Here is a 26958-nt window from a genome sequence, read left to right as displayed (position 1 = left end):
TTTGCGGTTTATCACCTCCTGAGAAACTGAACTATTAGGTATTTGCCTGAAGTAAAATGTGAAATATTTTAATAAAATCTAAAAAAAAAGAGTTCTGCAGTACAGCCAGTGGGTATTTTTTAAATTAATATCATATCTTTTTTAGACTTCTCTTTAGTCTCCTAAAAAGTCAGACAGTGTCCTCTAGTGTTTAAGCAGTAAACCACACGTTTCTGAAAGACTTTTAATTCCAAGAGAGTAAAACTTACAATAAATAAAAAATAATACAAAATAAAATAATGTTTTCACATCTGCCTTTAAATATAATCAATACTAACAGCAGGAGAATTCTAATGTAAGAACTTGAGTGCTTTTGTGTTTTTATTATGTTTCTGAAGGATGACTGAGTTTATTGAAAGACTAATTGGAGCTATTTTTATGGATTTTGGTTCTGGCTATTTGTCTCCATTTCTTCATTCCTGATCCACTTTGGGTTTGCCTCCAGCACACTGAAGTTACCTAACCCTGCTAGGAAACACTAACAAGAATGAGCCACTGGTTTGAGGTCTCCGTTAGTGGTACGTGCCTTGCTGCACCAAACCGGGCATCAGGTGCCACTGAACAGCCTGCAGAACATACAAACATAAACCATCTTGGTGGACTAAAGATTTGGCGATGTACAATTTATGAATGGCCAAGGCAGGGGTTTGAAATGCCATTGGACAATGTTGTTTGCATGCTCCTGGGCTAGCTCATCTCAGGGGGTTTCCTAGTGAGTGCCGGGCTACTTTAATAAGAGTTGTAAGTCATTCAGCTCTAATTTTACATTTGCAGTGGCAACAGGTGCCCTCCTATTTTTCACTGTGACACCATACATGTTCCCATGGAGAGATGAAACATCACAATACTCACTCTGAAAGGGCATACTGTACATACAAAGGACAACAACAATGAACTCCACTACAAACACAATTGGCACCCTCCCCTTGGTACAGTCCTTGTGGCAGTGCCCAGTTTAACCAACACATCTGTGACAGAGGCTGTCTGTGTTATGCCCTTCAGGAGATACTGTACATAATCACAATAAAAGCCAGATGGATGCCCTATTTAGTCCTAACCTGTCAGATCAGGTTTTGTAAGAATATGTTGCATATGCCATATGGGATGCACATTGAAAATGACAAAACCTTTGTAGCGCTCCCTGCAAAACTTTAAACTTCTTTAAGAACTTGCAGCTTGACCCAGACATATGAAAGACCTTGAAGACTGTGACTTCCCTCTTCTCTCCTTTCACTACCTTTTCTATCTTTCTTTTCTCTTTTTCCTTTATCACCCAGATCTCTGGTTTCCTTTTTTCTACTGATTTTTTCCTGTTTTTTACATTATTGTTTGATTTACACAGTTTGTTTAAGAACCAGGTCTTTCATGCCATGATGATTGGTGACATTTATTCATTATTGTACTGTATATGGTACCACTTAACTTTCTTTCTTTTCCCTGAAATACCAATAAATAAACTGAACATAAAAAGGTTAAATTCCTTCAGCTTGTCGGTGTATGACATTCCCTTCAGCCCTGGAATATATTGCTCTTCTCTGTACTGATTCCAAAGTAGCAATATCTTCCCTATTAAGTGGTAACTAAAACTTATTAGTGTACTATTGATTTGCATTGTACTGTGTAATTGTTTTACACAACACCCCTTGATTTAAATTCTATATTTCTGAGTATGTATGGTATAGCAAATAAAATGTTTTGTCTGCTTTATATTAAATTTTCACATTTTATTGCTTCCTGATATTGTCTAGAAGCTGTAAATAATGTGTCAACATAAACACCCAAGTCTCTTTCATAAGAAACCTCTTCAAACTTAATACCCAGGACATTTTAATGTCAGGGGAGATACAGCTTTTGTCAGTGTGCTTACTGCCTCCCAGCTGACATCAGAACTTCTGAAACACTAGATCTATTTAAAAAAAACTGAAAGCGTGTCTTTTTTAATTCCACCCCTCACGATTAATGGTAGACAAATTTGTTGTTGCAATTGCCTTGTTTTTACAGTATTCTAGGATCATGATGTTATGATGTGTGAAGAGTGTTATATAACATCAAATCTGAATTACTGTATATTGATGTGTCATGAATCTCCCCAATGCACTTAAATCAAAGCCTCAAACTCAACTTGTGTATAATACATTAATAGCAGAAGTAGAATGATCAATCCCTTGTGCTTTTGTATTTAAATAGGTCAGTAAAACCTATTCCTGGAAGGAGTAAAACAGAAGGATTTCAGAACTTTGGGGATGACCTAACATGACCCTAGAAAAGTATAAGTGCTGATTTCCAATGCCTTGTCCTTTTACAGTAGACCCCAGAATGGCAGCTTTCTATTTGAAAGAAATAGGAATACACACTATTTGAATGTGTATCCTTTCGAATTTTTCAATTCGCCAGGCAGGTGTGCAGGCTGGTGTCTGAACCAGGCTGTGCACCAGGAAGGTCGCTTGCTTCTGAAAACTTTCCAGACTTTCCTCGATGTTTCTGGTGATGAAAATGTATTTAAAAAAAAACATAATGGTGGAAATGCCCAGAGAGTAAGAACCATATGCTAAGCGTTCTTTGTGTGAAGCCAAACAAAATTTGCATTTCCCCCAGGAGAATAAAAGATCTGAATTCTGAAATGAGTATGAAGCTCTGTGGAGTATTCAGAGGTGAAACAATATAACAATGCTCTAAGAAGAATGGAAAGGAGAGTTAGAGTGGTGCCAGAGAATACAACTTTAAATCATAAGAGTAGTCTCATCTTGGCAAGCAGATTTTTTTTTTTTGTTGTGGCTACTGTGTGTTAACGCTCAACCCTCGGTGCACCAGCCTTGGCAGGATTTACAGACATCTGCTGTGCCGCTGGAATAATGCCCAACTGCCCTACAAAGTGAAGATCAATTGAAGTAGTAACACTACGGATCCCATAAACATCAGGAAAGCCTTTTGAATTAGCAGACACACTTATCAGGTATATGCAAACAGAGATGAAGAATAACAGTAAAGGAAGTACAGCTCGGGTCAGAAACAATGGGTACTTTGAAAGAGTATAGAGCAAATTTTTAATCACTATAAGAGTATAAGAGAAAATAAAGTGACTACTTTTATTCACGCAACACAGCACGGGAAAACAGTGGTTCTGAATGAAAATGGAGATGACCCTGATAAAATTAATTTCCTATTTGTTGTCTCTAGAGGCCGCAGTCGAACTTAACACAGACTGCAGCTTGCAGAATGTGGACTGACCCTGATCCTGTGTCTTGTGAAGGAAGACATTGCCTTTAGATCAGAGTCACAAACACTCCGGTTGCTGGACATCCTCTCTGGCAATCTCAGCATCTTCCCACATCAGGCAGTACCTGAATTAGAGCTACAGTATACTTGATTTATTAAATGAGATAATAGTTTAAGGCCTACGTTGCCAGCTGTTAGACAAAAGCTGTCTGTAATAACAACACAACTAAACAAGTGCAAGTTTGATTAGTAATTAAGCCATTTTTGACAGCAAAATTGGTTATCATCAAAACTGCATTATGCTAATAGTATGCTAAATTAAATTCTGTTCGCAAGACACCTGAAAGTTGTCCCGATGGGCCATTTTAAATCATAGGTTTCTAATCAGCACTAAGTTAAAATGTGCAGTAAGAATGAAACTTTTTGAGTCTGTTTATTTAATAGCACAACTGCTTACTATTTCCTAAAAGTGTGGTCATCTTAAACATTAATGATGCAAGCCCATCAAGAAAAACTGATATGAAAAAGAGATTTTTCCCCCTCTTTTGTTTTGGAAATGAGTAAGGATTGCGTTTGTTATTAGATCCTTTGGGGATTTTTTTGTTTGTTTTGCATTGTAGCCGAAATCTCTGAAAGTCACTCCAATGGTTTGAGAAAAGCTTTGTTTTGTCTTTCATGAGCTGTGTGTGTTTCTTGGTAACATTGTAGGCTGCGCATCACAGCTCCATAAAGAAGTGATGAACCTACTGGTGACCTGGTGTTAAAGTCCTCCGTCTCGAATGTGAAGACGAAAGTGGATCGTTCCCTGTGATTGAAAAGAGGTTTAAAGGGTGCTAGGAATGGAAGCTGGGAGATTATGTGGAAATTGTCTTTTCCCCTTTACATCACATTAAATTATACTCCTTTTTAATAAGAAAATGTTAGTTTAAAATTTGGACAGAAATGTAGTCATGTTGGGTCTATCTTGGATGTGCAGGAATGTGCAGGTGTGACCGTCATGGTTCTGCCTGGGTTCATGCCCTCGCCGCTCCACCTCGCCAATTCGTCCCGCAACACCTGGGGCGCGATCCCGGGTCTCCGGCGTAACGTAACAGGGAACCAGCCGCATGAGCTAATGGAGACCTCCCCCAGCCCAGGCGGCTGAGGACCCTACTACGCCCAGGGAGGGCGATGACGTCACCGTGTCCGAACTAGCTCCGCTACACTGGACAGTTTTATGCTCAGTGCCTCTGATCTTCAGAGGAGATGCCTATATGACCTGGTCTAATCTGAACTGGTTCATCTGAAAAGGTGGGGGGGAAGGGGACCTTCTGATGGGCTGTCACAGCTCAGGGTAGACTGATAAGACCAGCAGTTCCCAGTGTAGGAGGCTGATTATGAAAAGGTCTTAGGTACAGTATTTATGGTGACACATTCATTTCATCGTCTTGTTAAATTGAAGAAGCATGAAAAAGGCCAAAAAATATTAAGGCTTAGTTGAAAGTGTAGAATTGAAATCAAGAGATGTGATGTTAAAAGTGTAGCACGACAAACATAAATCTTAAATCAGCTCAAGCATTTGGCTGCTACTGAAAAAAAAATTGGCTTTGAGCGACTTGCAAAACCCGCAATAAGCTTTTCTTCATAAAAGCAGAGCTGAAGTGACAGGCCCATAAGGCTTAATGCTGACTATGTCCCTCACTTACAAAAGCAATTGTGACCACGAAACAGCTGAACTTGAAAAAAATATAGCAGCCAGAGAAAGATCAATATCCGAAAGCTACAGTATTCTAAAGGTAAAATGCAGAACCAGAAATTCATAGAAATCTTCACCGTATCTAGGTCCCACAAGAATTTGAGGTAGGTGGTGACTTTGATGATTTATTAATGACTAACAAGTATTTAGAAATGTAGAATACAAAATGTTCAACACACACCAGCACAAACACAAAAGGCATGGCGTTCATAGCATACTGCATATCACAAAACCCATCTTATGGGTGTGAGCAAGTGTTTCTGATCCAACATCCCAGGGCTTTATAACCTCAGTTGGAACATAGCTGCTGAATTTCTGGAATATTTGCATTGTCTTGTCTTTGACTAAAATACCACCAGTTAAGAAAGAAAACATGTTGAAAAGATCACAGAGAGATCACGAAAGAACACCAGCGATTCAAAATATTAAGAAATGTTGTGTAATTGAAAAAGTTTTTGGACTGGGGTATAGTACGGTGTAACAGAGCTAAAAGAATAGAACAGTGCTTTCATATAATTTTAATGATTCCTGCTAAAAAAAATAATATTTTATACCAATCAGAGTTGGTATGAAGTTTAGCCTTCCCCACTTACACTCTCCCACGTAAAGTATAATTACAGTACCTCACCTCCTGAGCTACCCTACACGTGTCTTTCCTCAGACTCCTCCCTGCACCCCATCTTCATTCTCACAGCGGCTCCCTGGCTCATTCCCCAAGATGTGGGGAGTGTCCTATCAACCAAGCAGGCAAGTAAAGTCAAATAAACTCTCAGTATCTTCTCGTAATAAACTTCGGCACCGCATTGCATCCATTACATTTGACCAAACCACTGAAAAGTGGGTTAAGACAGAATCCAAATCTGTTGGATCTTTTGCTCCCTTGTTTAATTTTTCTAATAAGGCCAGTTGTGTTTTATGTAGTTCTTCCCTAATTTAAAAAAGAGGAAATTCAGCAGCAGCAGCTTTCAGGTTTTCAGGGTTTTTTAAGGTTTATGACTAAGTGGGAAACACAACCTCTGAGGCACAGAGGTCTTTGCTGCCGGATGGTCACCTCATCACACAGAAGATCCTCCTCAGCCAGCTCCTTCACAGTTCTGTTAGCCAGGAAGGAAATCATGGGACACATGATTTCTATGCCAGCCATATGAAAATGAGCACCCCACAAACACAGCAGAAGTGTCCAGTTTTGCCACATCAGTGGTCAAATTATCCACCCTAGGCAGCAGTGTCTGCATCAAGTCTTGTATGAATCAGAAGGCCAGAGGTACCAGACAATGTTGTGGTGTATCTTATAAATTTTGTTCTGGCATCACATACTGTATTTGTAAGTGTTTATCGTCATTTTCCAGCAATATGGGGAAGCCGAAGGACCGTAGCCCATATTCATAACTGATAGAACAGATATATACAGTACACTGCAGGTATACTCACATACATTGTGCACTTTGAATATGAGGTCAAATAATCTAAGCATAAACAACCGAGAGCTATTAATTAAATGAATCACCCAGCTTTGCATGAAGCCACAACTCTGAAAACAGAAAACCACCAATGACGTAAGCAAATTAATCTTCAAAGGTGTTGAAACACTGTAATCTCAGAGCCACTAAGCAGGTTTCAGTGTGGAGGAGTGAAAGCTCTAGACCCACCCTGAGATGGATTTCTTATCAAAGTAAGTCTTGACACCATTCTGCAATTCACTGTAATCCAAGGACACGGGAAGAAAATAAGTGCTTTAGATGGAAAATAAAATGCAGGTCCAGCAGTGTATGTGTTGCAACCCACATCTCCATTATGAACTGGGGGTTTAGCTATGTAAAGATATAATTAATTTTCACTTTATGTTAATCTTGACATACCTTGAGACAGAACTAAATATATTTATATTGAATATTTTTGAGAACAATAAAATTATAACCCGGCAAACAGTATATGTTGTATAGTACTGGGAAGCTGTTGTCAAGTAGAATGTAGAATACAGCAAGTCTATCTACAGTATCAAATGCAGCAAGTAAAGTCTATCTGAATTATCTGAAATGGATACAATTTCAGAAGAAGATTACTATTGAACAGTTTTTTTTTCTGCATAAATTGAGTGAAAAGTATTGAAAAATATAAACTGTCTAAAATGTTTACACAGCAGTGGACATATAATGTCCTGTTCATTTTGCTGCAGGAGTCTGCAATGTTGAATACTGTTTGAAATGAAACAGTCATCTCTATCTGCTTGGAACTAACACTCTGCATGTTGGAGAAGTGCTGATGGCAAAACTTCGACTTCAATTAGAAGTAAAGGAAATTGTGTTCACAGAAACCACTGTAGCAGCAGCAGTAAACTGGAGTTTCCCCAATTGTGATGCTTTGAGTTCTTCAAATACAAAGGGAACCAATCTACAATCCAGAAATTCACGTGCAATCTACATAAATGCAAATGTTTCCTGACAAAAAAATGTATTTATTCCATTCTCAGTATATCGAAATTCATAGGGGATCCCATGAAGTAGTAGTAGTAGTCATAAGTTTAAACTACTGGAAGTGCAAAGCTGTTAAGTGTAGTATACAGTAGCAGTGGATTATTGCGTATGTCAATAAGATCACTTTATTGGCCATGTACAATTTCTTGTATTAGGAATTTGTCTTTTCGCAGACCCCAGCTTGGTATGTGAAAATGAGACACACAGACAGGGAGAGAAGCTTGGGATGCTTCAATGCTGCTAACGTCAACCATAGTATTTAATTCGGTGACTGTGGGAATCTGAAAGCTGCCATGCTGAAGTCTTCTCCCTTGTGGTGAAACAGGATTTGTCATGTTTTTTCTCACTAGTCTCCTCTGCTCTCTGACCTCCAGCACCACAGCCTGCTTTCTCCAAATGGTGCGTCATCTAGGTGGGGCTGCACATTGGTGGTAGTAGTGGGATTCCCCATTACCTGTAAAGCACTTTGAGTGGAGTGTCCAGAAAAGCGCTATATAAGTGTAAGCTATTATTATTATTATTATTATTATTATTATTATTATTATTATTATTATTATTATTATCCCAACCTGAGCCTTGCTGACCAGCTGCCCCTGCTGGAGACTGGCCAGAGAGCACCTCCCCGAATGAATCGTACAGGCCTCTATCCTCTCTATGTCCACTAGAGAATGTACTGTAAGTCATGAAATTTTACTGGCACTGCAGGCAAATTGGTTGCGGATTCTGTGGTGTCCAAAGGCTTTCCAGGTGCTTTAAAAAGTACTGTTTGTTTCTCTGTCCAGCTTCCCTCTCTCTCAGTGCAGGACATTTTATCCATCCAGCCATTTCCTAATCCAGTGCAGCGTCTCAGTGGGGGAGCCAGAGCCTGTCTCTGTAGACAAAGAATGCAAGGGGAGATACACGCCGGACAGGACCAGTCCATCACAGGCCACACACAGACACAAACACACTCACATTCACACCAGGGCCAATATTCCCAGAAGCCAATTAAGCCACAGTACCCTCATGTTTTTGGACCAGAGCACCCAGAAGGAAACCGTGTTTGCATGGGAGGAACACCCAACCCAGGTATTGGGCCCAGGACCTCAGTGCTGCAAAGACGCAGTGCTAACAACGCCCCACCATGCCACCCAACATCTGATCAAAACCCATTGAAACCAGCTCTAATCACAAACATAGCGAAAGACGCAAAAAAAACAACAACAACTAGTGCACAACTTCAGTTCAATAGCAACATACTCTTGCAGTTATGTTTCTTCAGTTCTTCTTCAGCTACAGTACTTTCACTTTGTAAGAAATAAAAGGTCCAGTTAATAAAATAGAAATTGAATGGAATAACTGGTTGAAGATAAAGCAGAAACAGTGGACCTTTCCTTTCATGAGCATTGTGTCTGTAATCACCTCCACAGATGAAACAAGCCAGCCTGTGATGACGTGATATACACTATCTTCCTGTGGCAAACAGAAATGCTGGAGCCAGAAAGTTAATGCAGAACTGGAAGACGTACATTCTTCTTCCACCATATGAAAAATGTTTTGCTGACATATTGTTTTGATATATACATTATTATAAATGACAGCCTATAGGGTTGAAAGCTGAATTTTTTTTTTTCTTCTCTCAAAATTTATATACATGTCATTTAAGAGTTCTTCCAACAACAAGAGAGAATGTTCAGAATCAATCTGAACAAATGGTGCACAGGTATAAAGGCTCCACATACTATGTACAGTACATTACTACTGTACCTACAGGACTGGCGTGACCTTTCGATCTCCTTGTCCTACTCAAATATTCTTTTTCTGCATCTTTCATTTCTTTTCTGCCCAAGGCCTCTTCTTGATTAGTACAATGTTTTGAAGTTTGCCTTCCACTTACCGTGTGACTGTATTATTTAGCATAACATCTTCTTTTTAGAATCTTTTTTATTAAGTTTTTATGAAGTTTTCCAGTTCATTTTTGCAACAACCCTTGTTCAAATCAAGACCAAAGTTCAACCACCCTGCCAAATAAATGAGTGAAGGTGACCAAATATATATTTTGAAAATGCAAAATCCAAGACAATTTTTACGAATCCTCATGAGTGAAATATACAAATGGAAACATTACTGATAATCTAACAAAACCAAAAGCCTGTCTTATGAATATCTTATCATGCAACTGCTTTTGTAGAACTATACAAACATTGTCAATCCACCTGCTGCCAAGAAAGCTCATCTTGATGGGGGTAAAAATGTGAGACAAATGTCTTTTTTCAATTCAATTCAAAATACGATTGAAATGAATACAATTCATCCCCAGAGGGGCAATTTAAGCAGCAAGTCGTGCCATATACAACACAAGACCAAAAAACAAACACAGCAAAAAACATTGCTAAGCAAAAAAGTATACATACAGTAGATACTGTATAACAGCAAACAGACCACAGAAGTAATTGAAAGTAACAGCGTGTAGTATTTGGGAAGGTTTTAGGACGTGCACATTTGTGTGTGTGTGTCGGGGGGGGGGTGGCGGATCTGCCCAATAGACATCATGTTGATAAGACTTCTTCAGTCATTGTTTGCATTCCAGACAGCCTCTGGAGCAAAGCTGAATTTTCTTCTGTTTGTCTTGCATTGTGGACAGTGAAAATGTCTTCCTGAAGCCAAAAATTTAAAAGACCAGTGAAGGACATGAGATGAGTCTTTAATGATGACACGGGCCTTCCTCTGGATCTAATGGACATATCAGGAGTCTTCAAGGCTCACCAATGGTTTTGGAGCTGAGGCTTACAACATTTTGAAGGTGATTTTTGACTGAGTGAAGGGAACCAACAGATAAAAGGGAAAGTTTAACTACTTTTGATAAATAAATGTTGAAAGTTTGATACAAAATGTTGAAAGAATTATTTTTTGGACACCAAATGGACTCAGTTTTCTCAGATCATATAAGTGCTGCTGGGATTTCTTCACAATGACATCTGTGTTCTCAGTGAACTTAAGTTTATCATTAAACATATCTGTAACCTTGAACTATGATACAGACTCACCATGGATTGTTGGGGAATGTTTTTTTTCTTCATTGAAGAATGTGTTTTTTTTCCCGAGCAGTTCAAAATACTTGCCAAGCAAAGCAGTAATCAAAATTTTGCTTATCACATTAGGTAAGAATTTCTCAAAGGCTGCCCCTGCCTCTGTGTACTGTATGTAAAATGAAATAGGTGGTATATTAAACTACACTGGGTAACACTAATCTGAAAACGTTGCTAGTGTAAGAATAATAATTTTACTGTTTGTTCCACATCCTTTTGGAAGAGTTCTGTGTGACACACCTGCTCAGCACACCCTTGCTTTTTCCCCATTGTTTGGATTCACAGTTCAAGAAATTGTATTTGAACCAAGTTAATGTATTTGTCATTATTTCTAACATAAAGCATGCAGTTAAATTTGTTTTCCAATTAATCTTCAAGTGCACCAAATTAAATATATATATACTCGGATTTTAATGAATGAATGAATGATGAGCTTATATTTCTATTGCCAGTTTGTTCAGAAGAAGGTAATTATTTATTGTCATGTACTAGATAAATTGGTTAGGAAAATGGATGGAATTGTGTATTGGAAATAGGAGTCACTTTGGGAGTGATTACCATTAGCCCGCATTACCTTGAGAGTTTACTGCGTTTAGACCTTTGGTTGTATATCCAGACTATTTATTTTAAGATTAAGTGAATGAGTTGGACAGTTTTAATGGGTTTTCAATATCTTAATGCCATTACACTGCGCACTCTCGCTGGTTGACTCCACACACAGAGATTGACTGCCCCCTTGTGGAGCAAAATAGACATGGTCTCTGCCGGGTCAGAAAGAACCTGCCTTCCCGGGTCGGGGGTCATTAAGTCAAAACCCTCGTCCACAGTATATTATTTAATCCCGTTATGTATTCCTATCCTATCTAAAGACCTGAAATTAAGAAATTAAATATGAATTCCACCTATATTCACAAAAAAATTGCTTTCGCTCGTGACAAAACAAAATTCACAAACCAGAAGATTATTCAGTCCATTTGTCCGGATGAGGATTGATAGTTTCTCCAAGTTTTTTAAAATTCTTGTTCTACCAAATTATTTTTTTAGGTCGTATACGCATCAAGAAAAGGATTTTAAAAAGATATAGATTTTTGACATACTTTCCCATCACGCGTTGTTCCCAAGTATTTCTAAAATAAGAGAATTAGCCAACAATTTGTTTACAAAATAAATATATTGAGTTGTATATACATATATTACAAAATACATTATTTTTTAGACAAAATTAAAAACTGGGAAGCAGGCAGGTGACACTAAACATAGACAAGCGCAACATATTAAACGTGACAAAAACTATAAATATAAATTAGGAACAGGTAAATACAGTTAAAATGGTATTGCTGTTCAGAAGTTATCCAAGTGAAAAAACAGAAAAACTCTCGGCCACTGCTGGGATGAAGAAACAGAATATTTACGGTCTTGAACAGAGAGGGCTACGAGGAAACTTGATTAAATGTATTTAAAACTGATAAAGACAAAGTCAAATCTTTGTACTTATTCTAAAGACTGCGCTTTCGCATGTAAGTACTTTTAATAACTGAGTGAAAACTACAAAACCCTATTCACTTAATGAACTGTCTACGCTTTACGGCAACTGCCCTTAACCTTTCGGGAAAAAGGAAACACTGTCGTAAAGTAAAGTCACTGTCGTGCTTGCAGCTCAACAGTTTACGGTCGTAGGCGAAATCCACGTGCGTGCACTTCTGGAGGAGCAGGAACTGGGGTAAAGAGATATTTACAAATAAATTAACTTATGATGCCAAACAATCATACTGATAATAGAACAGTTGAAACTAATTGAAGAAAAACTAAACCTTAAATCTGTCAAAATGCTTGATTGGAAACTCCGATAGGCTGGGAGTGTTTGAAAATATTCCCTTATGTTAGGGTGGTAAGAGATACCTAAAATATTGGATGACTTTTTTGTAATTTATTTCATAAATGTGACCCGTACCCAGTGTGAAAACTAAATATCGGTCTCTAAGACTCTGAACTTTATTATTAGGTCAGGCAAGCGATCTGGCTATGCTGTACGTACTTCTATCAGCATTTTATATGTCTGAATCTCACTACGTTTGTGCGATAGTGATACCTGCTGTAATAGCTGGCTCGTTTTTATCCAAAAGTAAGGGTGACGTTAGTAAAGTATTCGTCGGTACTGGTCAGTTATAAGAACAGTTATAATTGAGAGAAACATTATCATGTGTTTAAAAGCTGATAATTACCTTGTACATACGGTAATTAACCAGAAACGTAATCTGTTTAGTGCTCCTTGGTCTCATTTTAAAATCACTTCCACATAGTTTCCACTTTTGCTCTGTGGTTCGTGTTTAGCTGTTAATTCTGAAGAAATCCGCTGGGTTAAACCGTTTGGTTATTAAAAGCCTTCGATTCGGATGGTTATTTATTTAATATATTGAAAGCTAACTTAATCTGTCATATTGAAGACGTTGTTGTTTTACTCTCTTCTGTCTTTGTATTTATCCCATGAGTTATACAAAATGTAAAGTAGTAGTATATTTCTTTTGGCAGTACAATAATTGCTTACACTTATATAGCGCTTTTCTGGACACTCAAAGCTCTTTACAGGTGATGGGGACTCCCCTCCACCACCACCAATGTACAGCCCCACCTGGATGATGTAACACCAGCCATAGTGCACCAGAACGCTCACCACACACCAGCTATCAGTGGGGAGGACAACAGAGTGATCAAGCCAATTCATAGATGGGGATTATTAGGAGGCCATGATTGGTAAAGACCAATGGGAAATGTGGCCAGGATGCCAGGGTTACACCCCTACTCTTTTTGAGAAAACCCCAGGGTTTTTAATGACCACAGAGAGTCAGGACCTCGGTTTTACGTCTCATCTGAAGGACGGCGCCTTTTTACAGTATAGTGTCCCCGTCACACAGGGCCCACACAGACCGCAGGGTGAGCGCCCCCTGCTGGCCCCACTAACACCTCTTCCAGCAGAAACCTCAGCTTTCCCAGGAGTCTCCCATCCAGGTACTGACCAGGCTCACACTGCTGAGCGTCAGTGGGCTGCCAGGTGTGAGTTGCAGGGTGATATGGCTTCTGCAAAACCTCCATCACGTTCTAGTCCTGAAAGTTTGGCAATAATATAAAGTTATGTTAATATCAATTTGGTCTAACCAGCAAACCCGGCAGATATTGTATTTTATACTGTAATGTTTGTAATGTCAAAATGGGTACCATACAAAACATTTGAAAGAAACCTAGCCTTTCTACAGACAAATAGAATGTGCCCTCTTATTGATCTTAAACTGGTAACATTCTCTTTTTTGCCAGTTTTACGCAATACAATCTGCGGGAAGTTGTACCCTAGTTTTCTTCTCTTATTGGTTCCTGAGGTAGTTCAGCTAAACTGGCGTGTCTGCGTATCGGAAGAGCCGTATTCTCTGAATCTTCCCCACCATACATCCTTATTCTCTTACCTGAGCTTAGGCAAATACAGTGATCTTGCCTGAGACGCCGCCTAATAAGAGCCGGGTTCCATTTCCAGACGCCTTCAGGATGGCTAAAAGCTTGAGGAGCAAGTGGAAGAGGAAGATGCGTGCCGAGAAGAGGAAGAAGAACGCTCCGAAGGAGCTGGCTCGCCTGAAGGCGGCCCTGGCTCTGGACGGGAAGGGCGACGTCTCCATGGGCGACATGAAGGAGATCGCCACGGTGGTGTCCCCAGAGGAGCTCAAACACAAGACGCAGGACGTGCAGATGGAGGAGGAGGCCGGTGAGTGCGCTGTGGTGGAATCGTCGTCCTGTTTCGGCATTGTAGGGCTGTTGAATACTTAAGAAGAGGAACTCAATTCAGTTCAACTTTATTTGTCATTATGCTTACACAGGTGCATAGTGTAGTGAAAAGTGTTTCTCATTAGTCACTCGGGTGCAGTATGTAAATAGAACAGAAGATAAGACAATAGACAGTAACACAATAACAATGACAGTGTAATAACACAACATGTAATCAAAACTGTGCAAATAGAAGAAGAAAAGGAACAGGGAACAGTGCAAATACAGTATGAAGTTCAAGTGTGTAGGCTGCATTTGGCCACTCGGGAGACCATGCCTTCTTTCTCATGGAGAATTGATGTCTTTTGAAGTTGTTGGAGTGGTAGCCCTTTTCACACATCAAGCCTCAGGTTGTGAGCACAATGTAATTCCAGTTTTCAAGCAGAACCTTTTAAGTCTGTAATTTACATGCAAATAATGTGCTACTTTAAGTCCTTCCGTTTAGCTTTGTCCTTTACAGTAATTGAGGAAATTACGAAGCTGTCTTTCCTCTAACAAAGGTATGCCAGCATGTTTAGAGTTTGCTGAGAGCAAGTGTCATTACTGTATGACCTCAAAAGAGTCGGATCTCACTAGGCATTATCCTTTTCTGTTATAAGGTTAATTCATTAAGATTTGTTTTAATACTTGGTAACAGATTTTCACTGGTAATAAGCAATCAGTAAAATAGACGATGCTGTATCTTTGATGTAAGAAGTTTCATTCTTACATATAAATGGTAAAAAATCATGCTTTACCAGCCAGCACATAGCATTCCACCAGCCGGGTGTCTAAAAAAGTGAATTTTGTACTTTGTGCAGCATTGCTGCTACAGTACCCAGCATTAAAAATACCACTTAATTTGTCCTCAATATCCATGTTGTGATGGTAGCACACAAAACACTTTCAGTTGCCCACAGATCAGATCACTTTATTGGCCATATACACGCAGCTGTAATCGTTTCTTCAAGTGACAGACTAAATATACCAAGAGCTGAATTTCTAATTCCCCAAACCTGCTGCTTTTTCTAAGAATATAAGAAAATCGTCCAACTTGTTAGTTAAAAACTAATTGATCTTACCATGGCATCTTTCAGTAAACGTCTGGATATCATCTTCAACAATATGGCTGGGTAGCTTGTTCCATAATTCCACAACTGTGTCTTAAAATGTCTAGATTTTTCAGTTATTTTGTCTCTGTTTTTAAAACAATAGTCCTGGAAGGTCAGGGTGTACTGCTTAGCTCCAGCTATACTGGAAACAGGGCCAGAGTACTGCCCAAAGAAGTTCTGTTGTTTTCAGTGCTGCTGGCATACAGTATTAAAATACTAGCAACTGAGTCATGCACCGTACTTCTATGTGGACCCAACTTGTTTCCTTTCACACACGTGTTCGTCAGTCTTTAGGAAATAAGGGGTAACAGCAGTACCCTGAAGTGTGAAATGCATGAAGATCGTTGTGTGCGCTGAGCTGTGTGCGCAGGGGGATTTGCGCAAGCGCCAAGCGGTGGGCACTGACCCTCTTTCTTTGCCCTTGGCCGACAGAGAGCACCTCCAGGATGGAAACCGACAGCAAGCGCAATAAGAAGACTCTGCAGGACGAGCACGGCCAGTACCCTGCTTGGATGAGCCAGCGGCAGATGAAGAAGCTCAAGCAGAAACGGGGGAAAACGGGGAAAGCAAAGAAGGCTAAAGGACTGGCTTGGTGAACATTTGGTCAAGGGGCGTTGTGTTCGTATAAAGAGCAAAAGCATGGGAGGCCAGGTTCCTACAGACTTATCCTTTCCAACGTGATATGCGAACCTCAGAGATCTCATCAGCTTCTCTGTTTTGCCTGATGGGGAAACAATTGCTTTAATCCAGTGACATTGTTTAAATGTTGCACATGTATTGGGCAGTGGTACTGTTAATTATGTGTAATATCCGTATATTTGAAAAATCGCATTCTAATAGGCCATTTTTGATTGTGCTTTGTTTGGAAGAGATTTTGGGGGGGGGACGGGGGGGGCGTATGTATTTAGCAGACTGCCTTTTGTATGTGTGTATCTTTTAAATTGATAGCAGCATAAATAACCTTGGTTGAAATCTCATTGATTAAATCATAGCACTGATGTTCTTACAGATGGTCATCTGTATAACATTGCATATTATCACTTGATTGGTGAAAACCAAGAGCCAAAGGTAATTTTAACCACTGAGCATTAATTGGTTATTCCTTTCTGGGTTTTAAACCTATTGCAGCAAAGCTCTTAGCTCCTATGTAGAGTCTCCTGGCTGTTGAAGGGGATCTGCAACGCTATTTTAATATTTTGGTGTTAGAATCAGAATTGATGAGTCCATTTCAAAGCACAATTAAAGTAAAGTGTATACAATAATTTGTAAGGATCTTGTATGAGAAAGGTTTAATTTAGGATAATCCAGAATTTAAGAATTAATAATAATAACATCACTTTAATAACCCTTTACAATTTCTTGCATTAGGAATTATCTTTTTGCATACCCCAGCTTGCTCTCCATAAGACACACAGATAGGGAGAGAGCCTGGGGTCAGAGCACAGGGTCTGCCATTTATAGGGCACCCCTGGAGCAGTTGGGGTTAAGGGCCTTGCTCAGGGGCCCAACGGGGTAGGATTCCTCTGCCGGCTGCGGGATTTGAACCCGCAACCTTCCAGCCACAGGCGCAGATCCTTAGCCGCAGAGCCACCACTCCACCCGTTGGCTTTGATGTAGTAAGGTAAAATCATGCCTTGTACTCTGAAGGTATTAATGAGTTTCATTGGTCATTGAGTATTTAAGTGTTGTCAAGGATTTTTTAGGAAGCATGAAGACGGTGAACACAACATATATTGCATTTGAGCTGTGATTTTCTCTAAAGCCAATAGTTTTCTTGGAGCTCTAGTGAAGTGTTATTATATAGCAGTTCAGTTAAAGGTACAGTTGTTGGCATTTGTTACATCATAATGACACCAACTGAACAACTGCTTGATGGAGTATTTACTTTAAGAGTATATGAGATTAGAAATACAATATTCATATTAAGTCACACTTAGTTTAGAAGTGAAAATGCATGATACTGTACCTTTAAGGCTTGACATTATACCATATCACTCACACTCATCTTTTTTGAACACTACATTACAAGCCTGTTAAATTAATAAATGAGTGATGGGTACAGAGATAGATGATACAAAGCTCAGTGTTCTTTTATTATCTTCAAAACTGCCAAGAAAGCAAAAAACAAAACTACAAAACATTAACTCGTTGCCCTTGGTGTATAATTTTGTTGTATCCCTTGATACGATAATTAGTTTTTTCTGCTGTGCTCTGATTACATTTCTGATTTTCATAGCAGTTGTAAATTAAATGCGGATCGGAGCAATAAACACTGAAAAGTGTAAATCCCACTTGTAATCTTTTTTTTTTGGCAGTAGCGTTTTTTGTTAAAGAAAATTACAAGTGAGATTTATACTATTTCAGTCCTGGTCTGCCTTTTAAAATATCAGTGCCAATGGACCTATAGCTGGTGCTCTTCCTTCTAGTCCAGAATTTCCAAACTAATGACCCCTTATGGACACTGGGGATGCTGTGCTACGAGGTGTGTACTCCTTCACATCAAAACTGAGGTCCTGAATGCTTGGCAATTAAAAACTACAATAATTTTCAGTCTCACCATAAAAAAAGTAAATCTGTCCACTTATTTCCAAATATTTTAGTTATGGATGCAGTCCTGTTTCTAAAGGAGACACTAACTCTTGTGTCACAGTAAACTAATGAAGGTAATATATTAACTTGTTTTAAAAACCCTTTCTTGCCCATCATGATGTGAAAGTCTACCTGCCAGTAGAAGAAAATTCTATGAACTCTGAATCTGAGATTCAAGGAGAAGGAAGGGAATATTTGACATTAACCTGCAGAATTGAGGTGAACACTGGTTTGCCCAACAACCAGATGTGAATAATTCCTCACCCTTCTATAGTGCTTTTCTGGACACTCCACTCAGAGCACTTTACAGGTAATGGGGATCCCCTCCACCATCACCAGTGTGCAGCCCCATCTGGATGATGCGATGACAGCCATAGTGCTCCAGTACGCTCCCCACACACCAGCTCTTAGTGGAGAGGAGAACAAGGTGATGAAGCCAATTCAGAGACGGCCATGATTGGTAAAGACCAGGGTGAAATTTGGCCAACACCCCTACTCTTTTCGAGAAACACTCAGGATTTTTAACGACCACAGAGAATCAGGACCTCTGTCTTACATCTCATCTTAAGGACAGCTATTTTTTACAGTATAGTGTCCCAGTCAATGGGGCATTAGGACCCACATAGACCACAGGGTGAGCGCCCCCTACTGGCCCCACTAACACCTCTTCCAGTAGCAACCTTAGCTTTCCCAGGGGGTTTCCCATCTCAATACTGATCAGACTCACATCTGCTGAGCTTCAGTGGGCTGCCAGTTGTGAACTGCAGGGTGATATGGCTGCTGGCTATGAATGTACTGTAGGAGTGTGTCTTATTTTTTTACACAACCATAAAGAATTACAACAGAATATTCAGTCTGATATGAAGTACAGTTTTAATTTGGATATGCTCCTGCATTGCCTTTCTACTTCTTAATAAAGAGGCAGCCCATCAGGGAAGGATTATTTCATAAACTGGAGGACATCACCATCAACCCTGCTCTCTAAAAACGTGGAGAAGTTGTATCCTGTTGTTTTATCGTGCTTTATGTTACACTTGTTGCACCCCTGGTTATTAATGCCAGTGTGGCAGATTTCTGACTTTAAAAAGACCTCTTTGGAAAGCACATCTTTTAAAACGATCTTTTAAAAAGATTGTTTCTCTGGGTATCAGGACTAAAAGACGTATGTCCTCCAGACCGCACAGCAGACTCACGCTGGTTTTGTTTTGATCTGTTGTGAACGTGCTGGGTGGAACATCCCGGACAGGGCACTCCTGAGGCTGCTCCTCTTCTGCACAGATATTCCCTGGACTGAGAGTCATGAGAAATCACACAGCCCCTCCTGGCACAGGGGAGAGCCTGTCACTCCTCCTGGTCCCTTTTGTGGCCTGCACCTGCCTGGGAGTCCTGCTGTCCCTGGTAACACTTCTACCATCCCACTCCTTCGTGTGCTTTTGAGAACGAAAAACTCACCTAAGGAAAGCCAAAGTACTTAGGGTACAGGCTTGATCGTTTTTTTCTAAATGGGAGGCTGGTAAATAAGAATATGGTTAACGAGCGTGCCCGGCCAACCGGAATCGTCTAATTTGGGTTATTGTTGCAACGAGGGATTTAGACTTTTGGTGTCAGTTTTATGTGCAAGATCCCCTGCCATGCCATCATAAAAGAGGAGATCTTTCAGGGTATCTATATAGTGTCTGTGTGCAGTGCCCTGCCAAACTAAATAACTGCGTCCGTCATTCATAAGGGATGTTATACATTTCTTATTCCTGATGAAGGTTGTACAACCCTGAGTTTATTTCCCTAGTGCTGAAGGTGGAACTCAACTCTGAATAGGAAACACAGAATGCAGGGCACATATGCACACCATGTGGAGATGCCAGTTGCTGTAGTCAGAATATCTTTCTGAATACAAAGACGGAGGGCACTGAAGTACTTGGAAACTTGGAAAACCCATGTAAACATGGAGCAGAATATGCAAAATCTTCACAAAAGGCAGTCCAGAATTGAACCCAAAGCCCAAGAGCTGTGAGACATCAGTACTAGCCACTATGCTGCCCCACTCCCATTTCAGGCATCAGACATTTATCAGACGATTATGTGAGCACCTTGATCAACATCTGTAGTTAACATCAAGTAGGACGGGCTCATACAGCTACAGTATGGGAAATTCTCAATTAGAAAAATCTTTTTTGATGTTGTGTCTGGCTGGGAGAAGGCACAGTGTGCTTCTCATAATTCAAACTACTTTTGTATCTTTTTGTTAGTTCTAAAATATCTTTGGACATAAGAAGTATTGATCATGTCTTATTTCATTTTAAAAATCATATACTGTTTTTGCATAAAAAATCCAGTCTCCCTTTTCCACTAATATCTTTACTATACAAATACTGAAAACTTCTTTTGTATTCCTTTTCAGGTAGTATACATAAACAGAAGAAGGAGGTATTCTTCTTTTTTATTTGATAGTTTTATTAAATGTATTGAACGTGATCGAAGTTTGTCTGAGTGATGTTAATTCTAAGATCAACTGTAAACTCTCAGTTCTTTGAAATTTTTTACTGTTACAGTTACTGTTGTTATGTTTCTTTTTGGTCACACTTTAGATTAAGTTACATAGATGATGATTTGTTAGTAAATGTATTCAACATCGTTTACTATCCTGTGGGGCTCTAGAGAGTGTAATGTAGCATCAATAGACATTCAGCACTGGTGATCTTGGGTTGGGATATGGGTGAGATTAAATTACTCTTTATTTTTGTGGGGTTTTGATACCTAGACTTAGAGGAATGGTCTTTATTCAGTGTCAGTCATTTAGATCATATTTTACTCCACATACTTTTATTGTGTCCCCTGTTCTGTGTTTTAAACATACTTCCAGATAGTTTCCACTTGGTCCTCTTTGCCAGGACCCCTGGCTTGTGGCTGTTGTCGTCACACAGTGAAGCCCCTCTTTGAGTACAGCCTGAACTAGAAAGATGGCAAGTAGGAGCTCTGGTAGCCCATTTTGCCCTGGGTTCTCGTTGGTTCGTCACGTAGACACCCCCCCCCCCCCGGACTGGGCAATGCCAGGAGCTGAGCTGGCATTGCTGGATGGAAAAGTCATGGAGCCCCCTGTTTTACACTGTGCACTTTGAGAGTGAAGGTAATTTAATTTTAGATGGATGCAAACAACGTTTCACTCTTAATGACAATTAACGTAATGAGTAGCTCCTATACAGTATGCTCCTCTGTTTGTGTCAGGATTGCACAGCTGCAGTACAGACTGATGCCCCAGTATACCTATAAGCCCAGTGAATATGGCTCAGACAGCGAGGAGGACAGGGATGAGGAAGGGGAGTTGAAAGTAAGAAAAGTGAGGTTTGACTAATCAGGACATTTGGTTCTCCATGCTCTTTTGATGTCTGGAACCAAGTAAACTGAAGCTTTTCCACTGACTTGAATTCTTTTCAAGGTCTTATGACTACACTTCAGAACCTTTCCACCTCATTATCTATATCTCCATTGTCTCACTTGTTTTTCAGTGAGCTGAATTTTGTTCTAAAAAACTGTACATAATAAATAATGTGCATGATTTTTACTGGGTTTGCAATAATGCATTCCTGGTTGTTTAGGGACTAAGGCCCCAATAACACAGAAGTTTTGCCTCTAAGTGGTTTATGTAAATTTTGATAATCCATTATGCAGATATACACATAAAGGATTAGTTTGCTCTCAGACATGCAGAACATCTAAGTCTGCAGTTATCACAAACTGGCAATAGTATTGCAATTGAAATTGCATTGGTAGTCAGGGAAAAATAATTTCAAATTGAAAGTTATCTACATTTATGGGCAGAGCCCAAGAATGAAACATATTTGAAGTGTCTGAATAATTGTTGAATACAGATATGTCCAATTCCTATATTGCATTGGACACAGTGTCATAAATCAATTCTTCAAAGAGGCTGTTCTGCCTAGGATCACTTATCTCTGAAAAATGGTTGTTTTTCTGCCACTGGATGCTGAAAATTGCTAATGATCTGCTCATATTGTGGAAATACAGTATATAGCTGACAATTTTGATGCCTAACCAAGAGCCAGAAAAGTGTAGTATAATGTTTACTTAAGAAAAAAGGATTTATAAGAGATGCAGATATTTTACCTTTACCCCAATAGGGTGTTCTATAACATTGATGTCACTAATACTGGTGTTGCGATTCTGTCTGTATGTCCAAGGGTGTTTACCCTGCACATCTGACCTCTGCCTACATTAATTTGTTCTTAATGTCCCTTGCACTTCACAATCGGACGACAACCACCACCCTGGGTTGGATCTTGCTATGACTTAGCAAGCACCATGATTGTATGATAACCTGCAGTCTTCCAGCAAACATGAATTCCTTCTGGTCCTCATTTAGGAAGTCAGTCGTTTTAAAAACTATGTTACATGTGCCTCATATTTGTTACTAGTGTAGGAATGGTTAGTAAAATAATAACAACAGTAAAACTAAAGTAAAGTATCCTTAGAGCAATATACTTTAAGTCAGGGGTCTGTTACCTTTGCTCCTGGAAGACCCAAATCCTGGTTCCGGTGAGCCTCTGGTTATGGTGAGACGTCCATAAAATAGTTTTCTAAAGAAATGGAATATTTTAATTGCGATCAATTAAATGGGCAATTTATTAAATTAAGTTATTTAGAGATCATTTAGAGCTAAACTCTGAGGGACAGAGGTATCTCAATTGAAAAGATAATGTGCTTGATTCATCAATAGATCACAGGTGTTCCAGTCTTTAGAAACCTATAAGACTTACAGGACTGGGTTTGTTTGAGACCAGGATTGGAGAGCCCTGCTCTAAACTTTAAATGTCAAAAGCAATAGACACTCACAGACTCAAATGATGCATATAAAAACCCTTAAAGCTGGGACTGTATCAATGCCAACACATGAATTGTGCTACTGCTACCTTGCCAGGTGATGCCCTAGTCCGCCAGGTGGGAACAACTCCTGTCACCCCTGGTTGAGCTGCCCAGTTCCTTGGCAGCTCATTTCAACCCTGTTGAGCCTGGCAAACGAACTACCACACAGCCTGTTGAGAACAACTGTCCCATGTTTTCTTCAAGCATCCTTCACTCGCTCAGTCCCACATGCCTGTAAGCCAATGCAACCTGTTATTCCTCAATCTGGAACTTTCACTCTCCTTACCTACATACCAGAGTCTAAAACGCACAGTAAACCCCTTTCCTCCTGGCCAATCGTACACACATGTCCACTAATCCAGGGGATTTGCCAATTCCACATGGATTCTACCCTATTTTCTTCCTCCCTATGAGGAATCTCACTCCCTCTGCTCCCTCTGGATGCCAATTATTCAATTAGCTCAGGTGTACTTCATTTTATGCTGGCCCTTCTCCTTAATACAGTAGGTGGCTTTCTCTTAGAGCCACTTCTCTCTATCACATGGGGGACAATGGCTGTGTTCTGGCACAGAGTGTCACAATACAGTTGTTAAGTGGCAGCTACGTGGCAAATTCAGTGATTGAAATGCAGCAACAAAGAGTATTCAATTGTGATCGCGATAACAGAGAGTTTTACTGGCAGCCATTTAATATGGAAGTAAAATAAGAATCAAGTAACTTATTTTTTGAATGGTTTTAAATCCATGGTTATTAAGTAAAATAGTTTATGAAGTAATTAAATGGATGGTTATTATTTCCACCAACAGCAGAAGAGCTCCTTGTCAGCCACTGTTTGAGAGCAATGAGAGCACATTTTGATTTAACTCTAGATGAACCCCCAAAGCATTGTCCTAATGAGATCAATTTTGTATAACTTAGTAGCAGTCTGATGTGGCAATGGGAAGGATTGTCATTAGGTAACGGGTTCTGGCAGACAGGTAGTGACAGCGCTTACAGGGCATTAGATAAGGTATAAACTGTAACACAGGTAAGATTGCAGAAAAACACAGAAGCTGAATCCACCAGCAAAGGTTTCTGTTTCAGAAACTGGAGGCAGGATGTCAGCTGGGAATAGCCCCAGGGAACAGTTGGAGTTAGTGGTGAGAGTCATGCAGGAGCTCAAGTGTCACCACCAGGGAAGACTGGGGCCAAGACAGAACCTGGAGTACAATGAAATGGTCAAACAAGTGAAGCTAAAAATCTTAGTAAGTACCAGTCCTAAATACAGGAGCCGTGGTGGCTCAGACGACGAGGGCGTCTAGCTCCTGACCGGAAGGTCCCGGGTGCAATCCCAGGTAGGGGCAAGTGATGTAGCTTGCTCTAATTCCTTCCAGACAATTTCATTCCCTTGCCCCCCATTCCCCCCATGGGCCTTTCTGGCCTGAAAAGGGGACCTAACCTACCTACCTAGTCCTATATACTCTACAGTGTATATAGGAAAACTAGTAGTTCAGGTAGGTAGCTGCATCAGCATGCGTAGGCTACAAAGGAACAAGTAATAGATGTGTTCCATGCTGTAAAGAGAAGAAAGAAAACAACGTTTCGGCCGTGGAGCCTTCTTCAGGTGTGAGAGAGACAAGGCAGTAAGCCAAGGTAATGTAGCAGGAGAACAAAGGCTGGGAGAGAGGAGGAGTGAGAGGCGGGAGCAGGGGACAGAAAGAGAGGCCAATCAGGAGGTGTGAGGTCAGGAGAGGTGAAGAGAGGTGTGAAATGAGACCTACAATGAATAGAGAGAATTTAGATGAAAAGTAGTCTGCCGTTAAGTGTCTGGCCAGGAGACAGGTAGGACGTTTATAGCTGTATCTGTGGGAGGTCTGATGCCACAGGTAGGATACCTGTGAGTAGGATCTGAATGTGACTGTAGGGCTAACCTAAGACTGGGACTCGGGTAATACGCAAAAAGAAATAATATTGTTTTTCAATTCAATTGCCAGTACTGCTCTGGAAGGGCACCAGCACAGAATAGTTGTATGTTAGTTGCTCAGGTCACCGTTTATTTTTCGAAATTTTCAAAAGTCGAAATTGGGGCCTGATGACATTGCGGTCTGAAATAAGTGAGATGGACCGATTAAAATCAGTGTCTTTATGACATGAAAGTTTTAACTTGTATTGGTTTCACTGTATTCCAGCCTTTCCAGGAACGCTTGTCACTGGAGCCGTGAGTATGATGCCCATAGGTACCGAAGCCAATTGAAAATGTCAGACATGATGGGTATGGAGACTATAGTACAGCATGTGTGAGAAATAATTACTGGGCCATGCTTTTCTGAAGAGGTATCAGAAAACATCAGCAGGCCTCAAATATACAGAGTCAGTGTTGCGTGGTATCACACAGTGCAGACAACCCACTTCAATCCCGAGCCTCCTGGACACCAGCAGTAATAAATTCTGATAGGCATTGCAGGATTCATATGGGAGAGTGCCCTTCTACATATCTGGGAGGCAGGTAAAAATATCTGACAGGAATACTTGCAGAAGAAAATCATTTCATATTGCTTTCCCCGGGATTGGCCACATTAGAATGTATCTGAATCAAGCAAGTACAGCGAGACGTCTCACCTGGTTCGTGACCTCATGGATCTCATTATAATGTATTATAAAGTGATTCCTTTAAAATGTTGAAATAACAGTAATCAGTATTTATAAACATTTAGTAGCTGGAACATACGTGTAAAAACGTTTAGTGTCCTGACAGTCAAGAAAGAGATTTTCAGTTTCATGAGATAAATAACTGCTTGATAATTGACGAGTCCCTCCTCGGTACATGAATGTTATGACAGCTCCAGCTGTGCAAAAGAAACAACATAACAATGAGTTTCACATACAGCATTTGTTTCGGTTGCGCTTCTTACAATTAATTTGGCATCAAGAAGAGTGAACAGTTGTGACTGTCCAGAGGTTGATTGAACAGGGATTGGATTAGGACAGCTGCACGTCCTCATTCATACAGTATCTTTGATCTAGATTGTGTTATACTCAGTGAACTTGTCAAAACAGGAAGAAGTAGAGCACTGCATAAAAGAGCACTGGCAAATCATATTCACGGATGGGCAAATGGCTGGGAGATGACTTAATACAGATAAGCCAAACTCTAAATTATGAAGATAAAATGGGAGATCTTGAGCTTTGTTCTGATCTTACCATTTCATTTTTAGATGCTGTGTCCCTTTGTCTTGTCTTGATCAGGAGGTCTGAAAAAATATTGAAGTCTCTGAATATCCTTGTAAACAATCTTCTCAATCATCAAGAAATGGGAGGTGCATCATCGTATCACCCAGACTACCTAAATCACGCTGTCCCTCCAAACTGGAGTTTGGAGATTATACCAAAACATTTAGCTAATATGGCTGCTATTGAAGAAACTGGGCAAAAGGTTTTGTGGTCAGATGGGACAAAATTGGAACTTTTTGGTCTGAATGCAAAGTGATACACGGCACAGGATCCAGTCAAAATTGCACCAAGCCAGTGTGCGAAGCTGGTAGTGACTTACCCAAAGGAGCAGTGGCTGTCAAAAATGTTATTACCAAATACTGAGTTCATGGTAGGAATACATATGCCATCAACATTTTATCCATCCATTTTCCATTTTCTAACGGCTTTATCCAATTCAGGGATGTGGGGGAGCCGGAACCTATCTCGGCAAGCAACAGGCACAAGGCAGGATGCCAGTCCAATCTTAGAGCACATGCAGACACTCGCACGAGTGTGATTGTTCCCAGAAGCCAATTGACCTGTCAGTACAATATGTCTTGGACTGTGGGGGGAAACCCATGCAAACACCGGGAGAACTTGCAGACTCCGTACAGGTAACACCCAGGTCTGGAACGGCACCAGGGCCCCAGCACTACAGGACAGCAATGCTAACCTCTGCAACACCATGATGCTCCTCCACAGATTCCATTTTTCTCTATTTACTTTTTATCCAATATTTACCGTTTTCTAAAGATTTAACTTATCTTCCACTCTTTAGTTTGAGATTTCAGGATCAGCATAAAAGGTTGAATTACAAAAATGTGTATTTA

The 26958-nt window shown here is 40.1% G+C and overlaps 2 protein-coding genes across 2 annotated transcripts in view; both read left to right on the top strand.

Annotated features, from left to right (window-relative positions):
• The window catches only part of LOC148829858 (1-phosphatidylinositol 4,5-bisphosphate phosphodiesterase zeta-1-like), a 75554-nt gene extending 68361 nt beyond the window's left edge, over positions 1–7193 (top strand). The window contains exons 11-12 of the mRNA XM_088923768.1: positions 5652–5737; positions 7167–7193. Coding sequence (XP_088779894.1) covers positions 5652–5737; positions 7167–7193 — 113 coding nt within the window. The remainder of the gene's footprint in view (positions 1–5651; positions 5738–7166) is intronic.
• Positions 7194–12172: 4979 nt separating this feature from the next.
• On the top strand, positions 12173–20488 carry llph (LLP homolog, long-term synaptic facilitation factor). Its single transcript, XM_088924312.1, has 3 exons — positions 12173–12252; positions 14056–14280; positions 15863–20488. Exons 2-3 carry the CDS (start codon positions 14067–14069, stop codon positions 16024–16026), a joined length of 378 nt encoding a protein of 125 aa, XP_088780438.1. The 5' UTR covers positions 12173–12252; positions 14056–14066; the 3' UTR covers positions 16027–20488.
• The last annotated feature ends 6470 nt before the right edge of the window (positions 20489–26958 follow it).

The sequence above is a fragment of the Atractosteus spatula genome, chromosome 8, assembly GCF_055471065.1.
Source record: "Atractosteus spatula isolate fAtrSpa1 chromosome 8, fAtrSpa1.hap1, whole genome shotgun sequence".
Classification (NCBI taxonomy): Eukaryota; Metazoa; Chordata; class Actinopteri; order Semionotiformes; family Lepisosteidae; genus Atractosteus; species Atractosteus spatula.
This window is presented reverse-complemented; position numbering and strand designations above follow the sequence as displayed.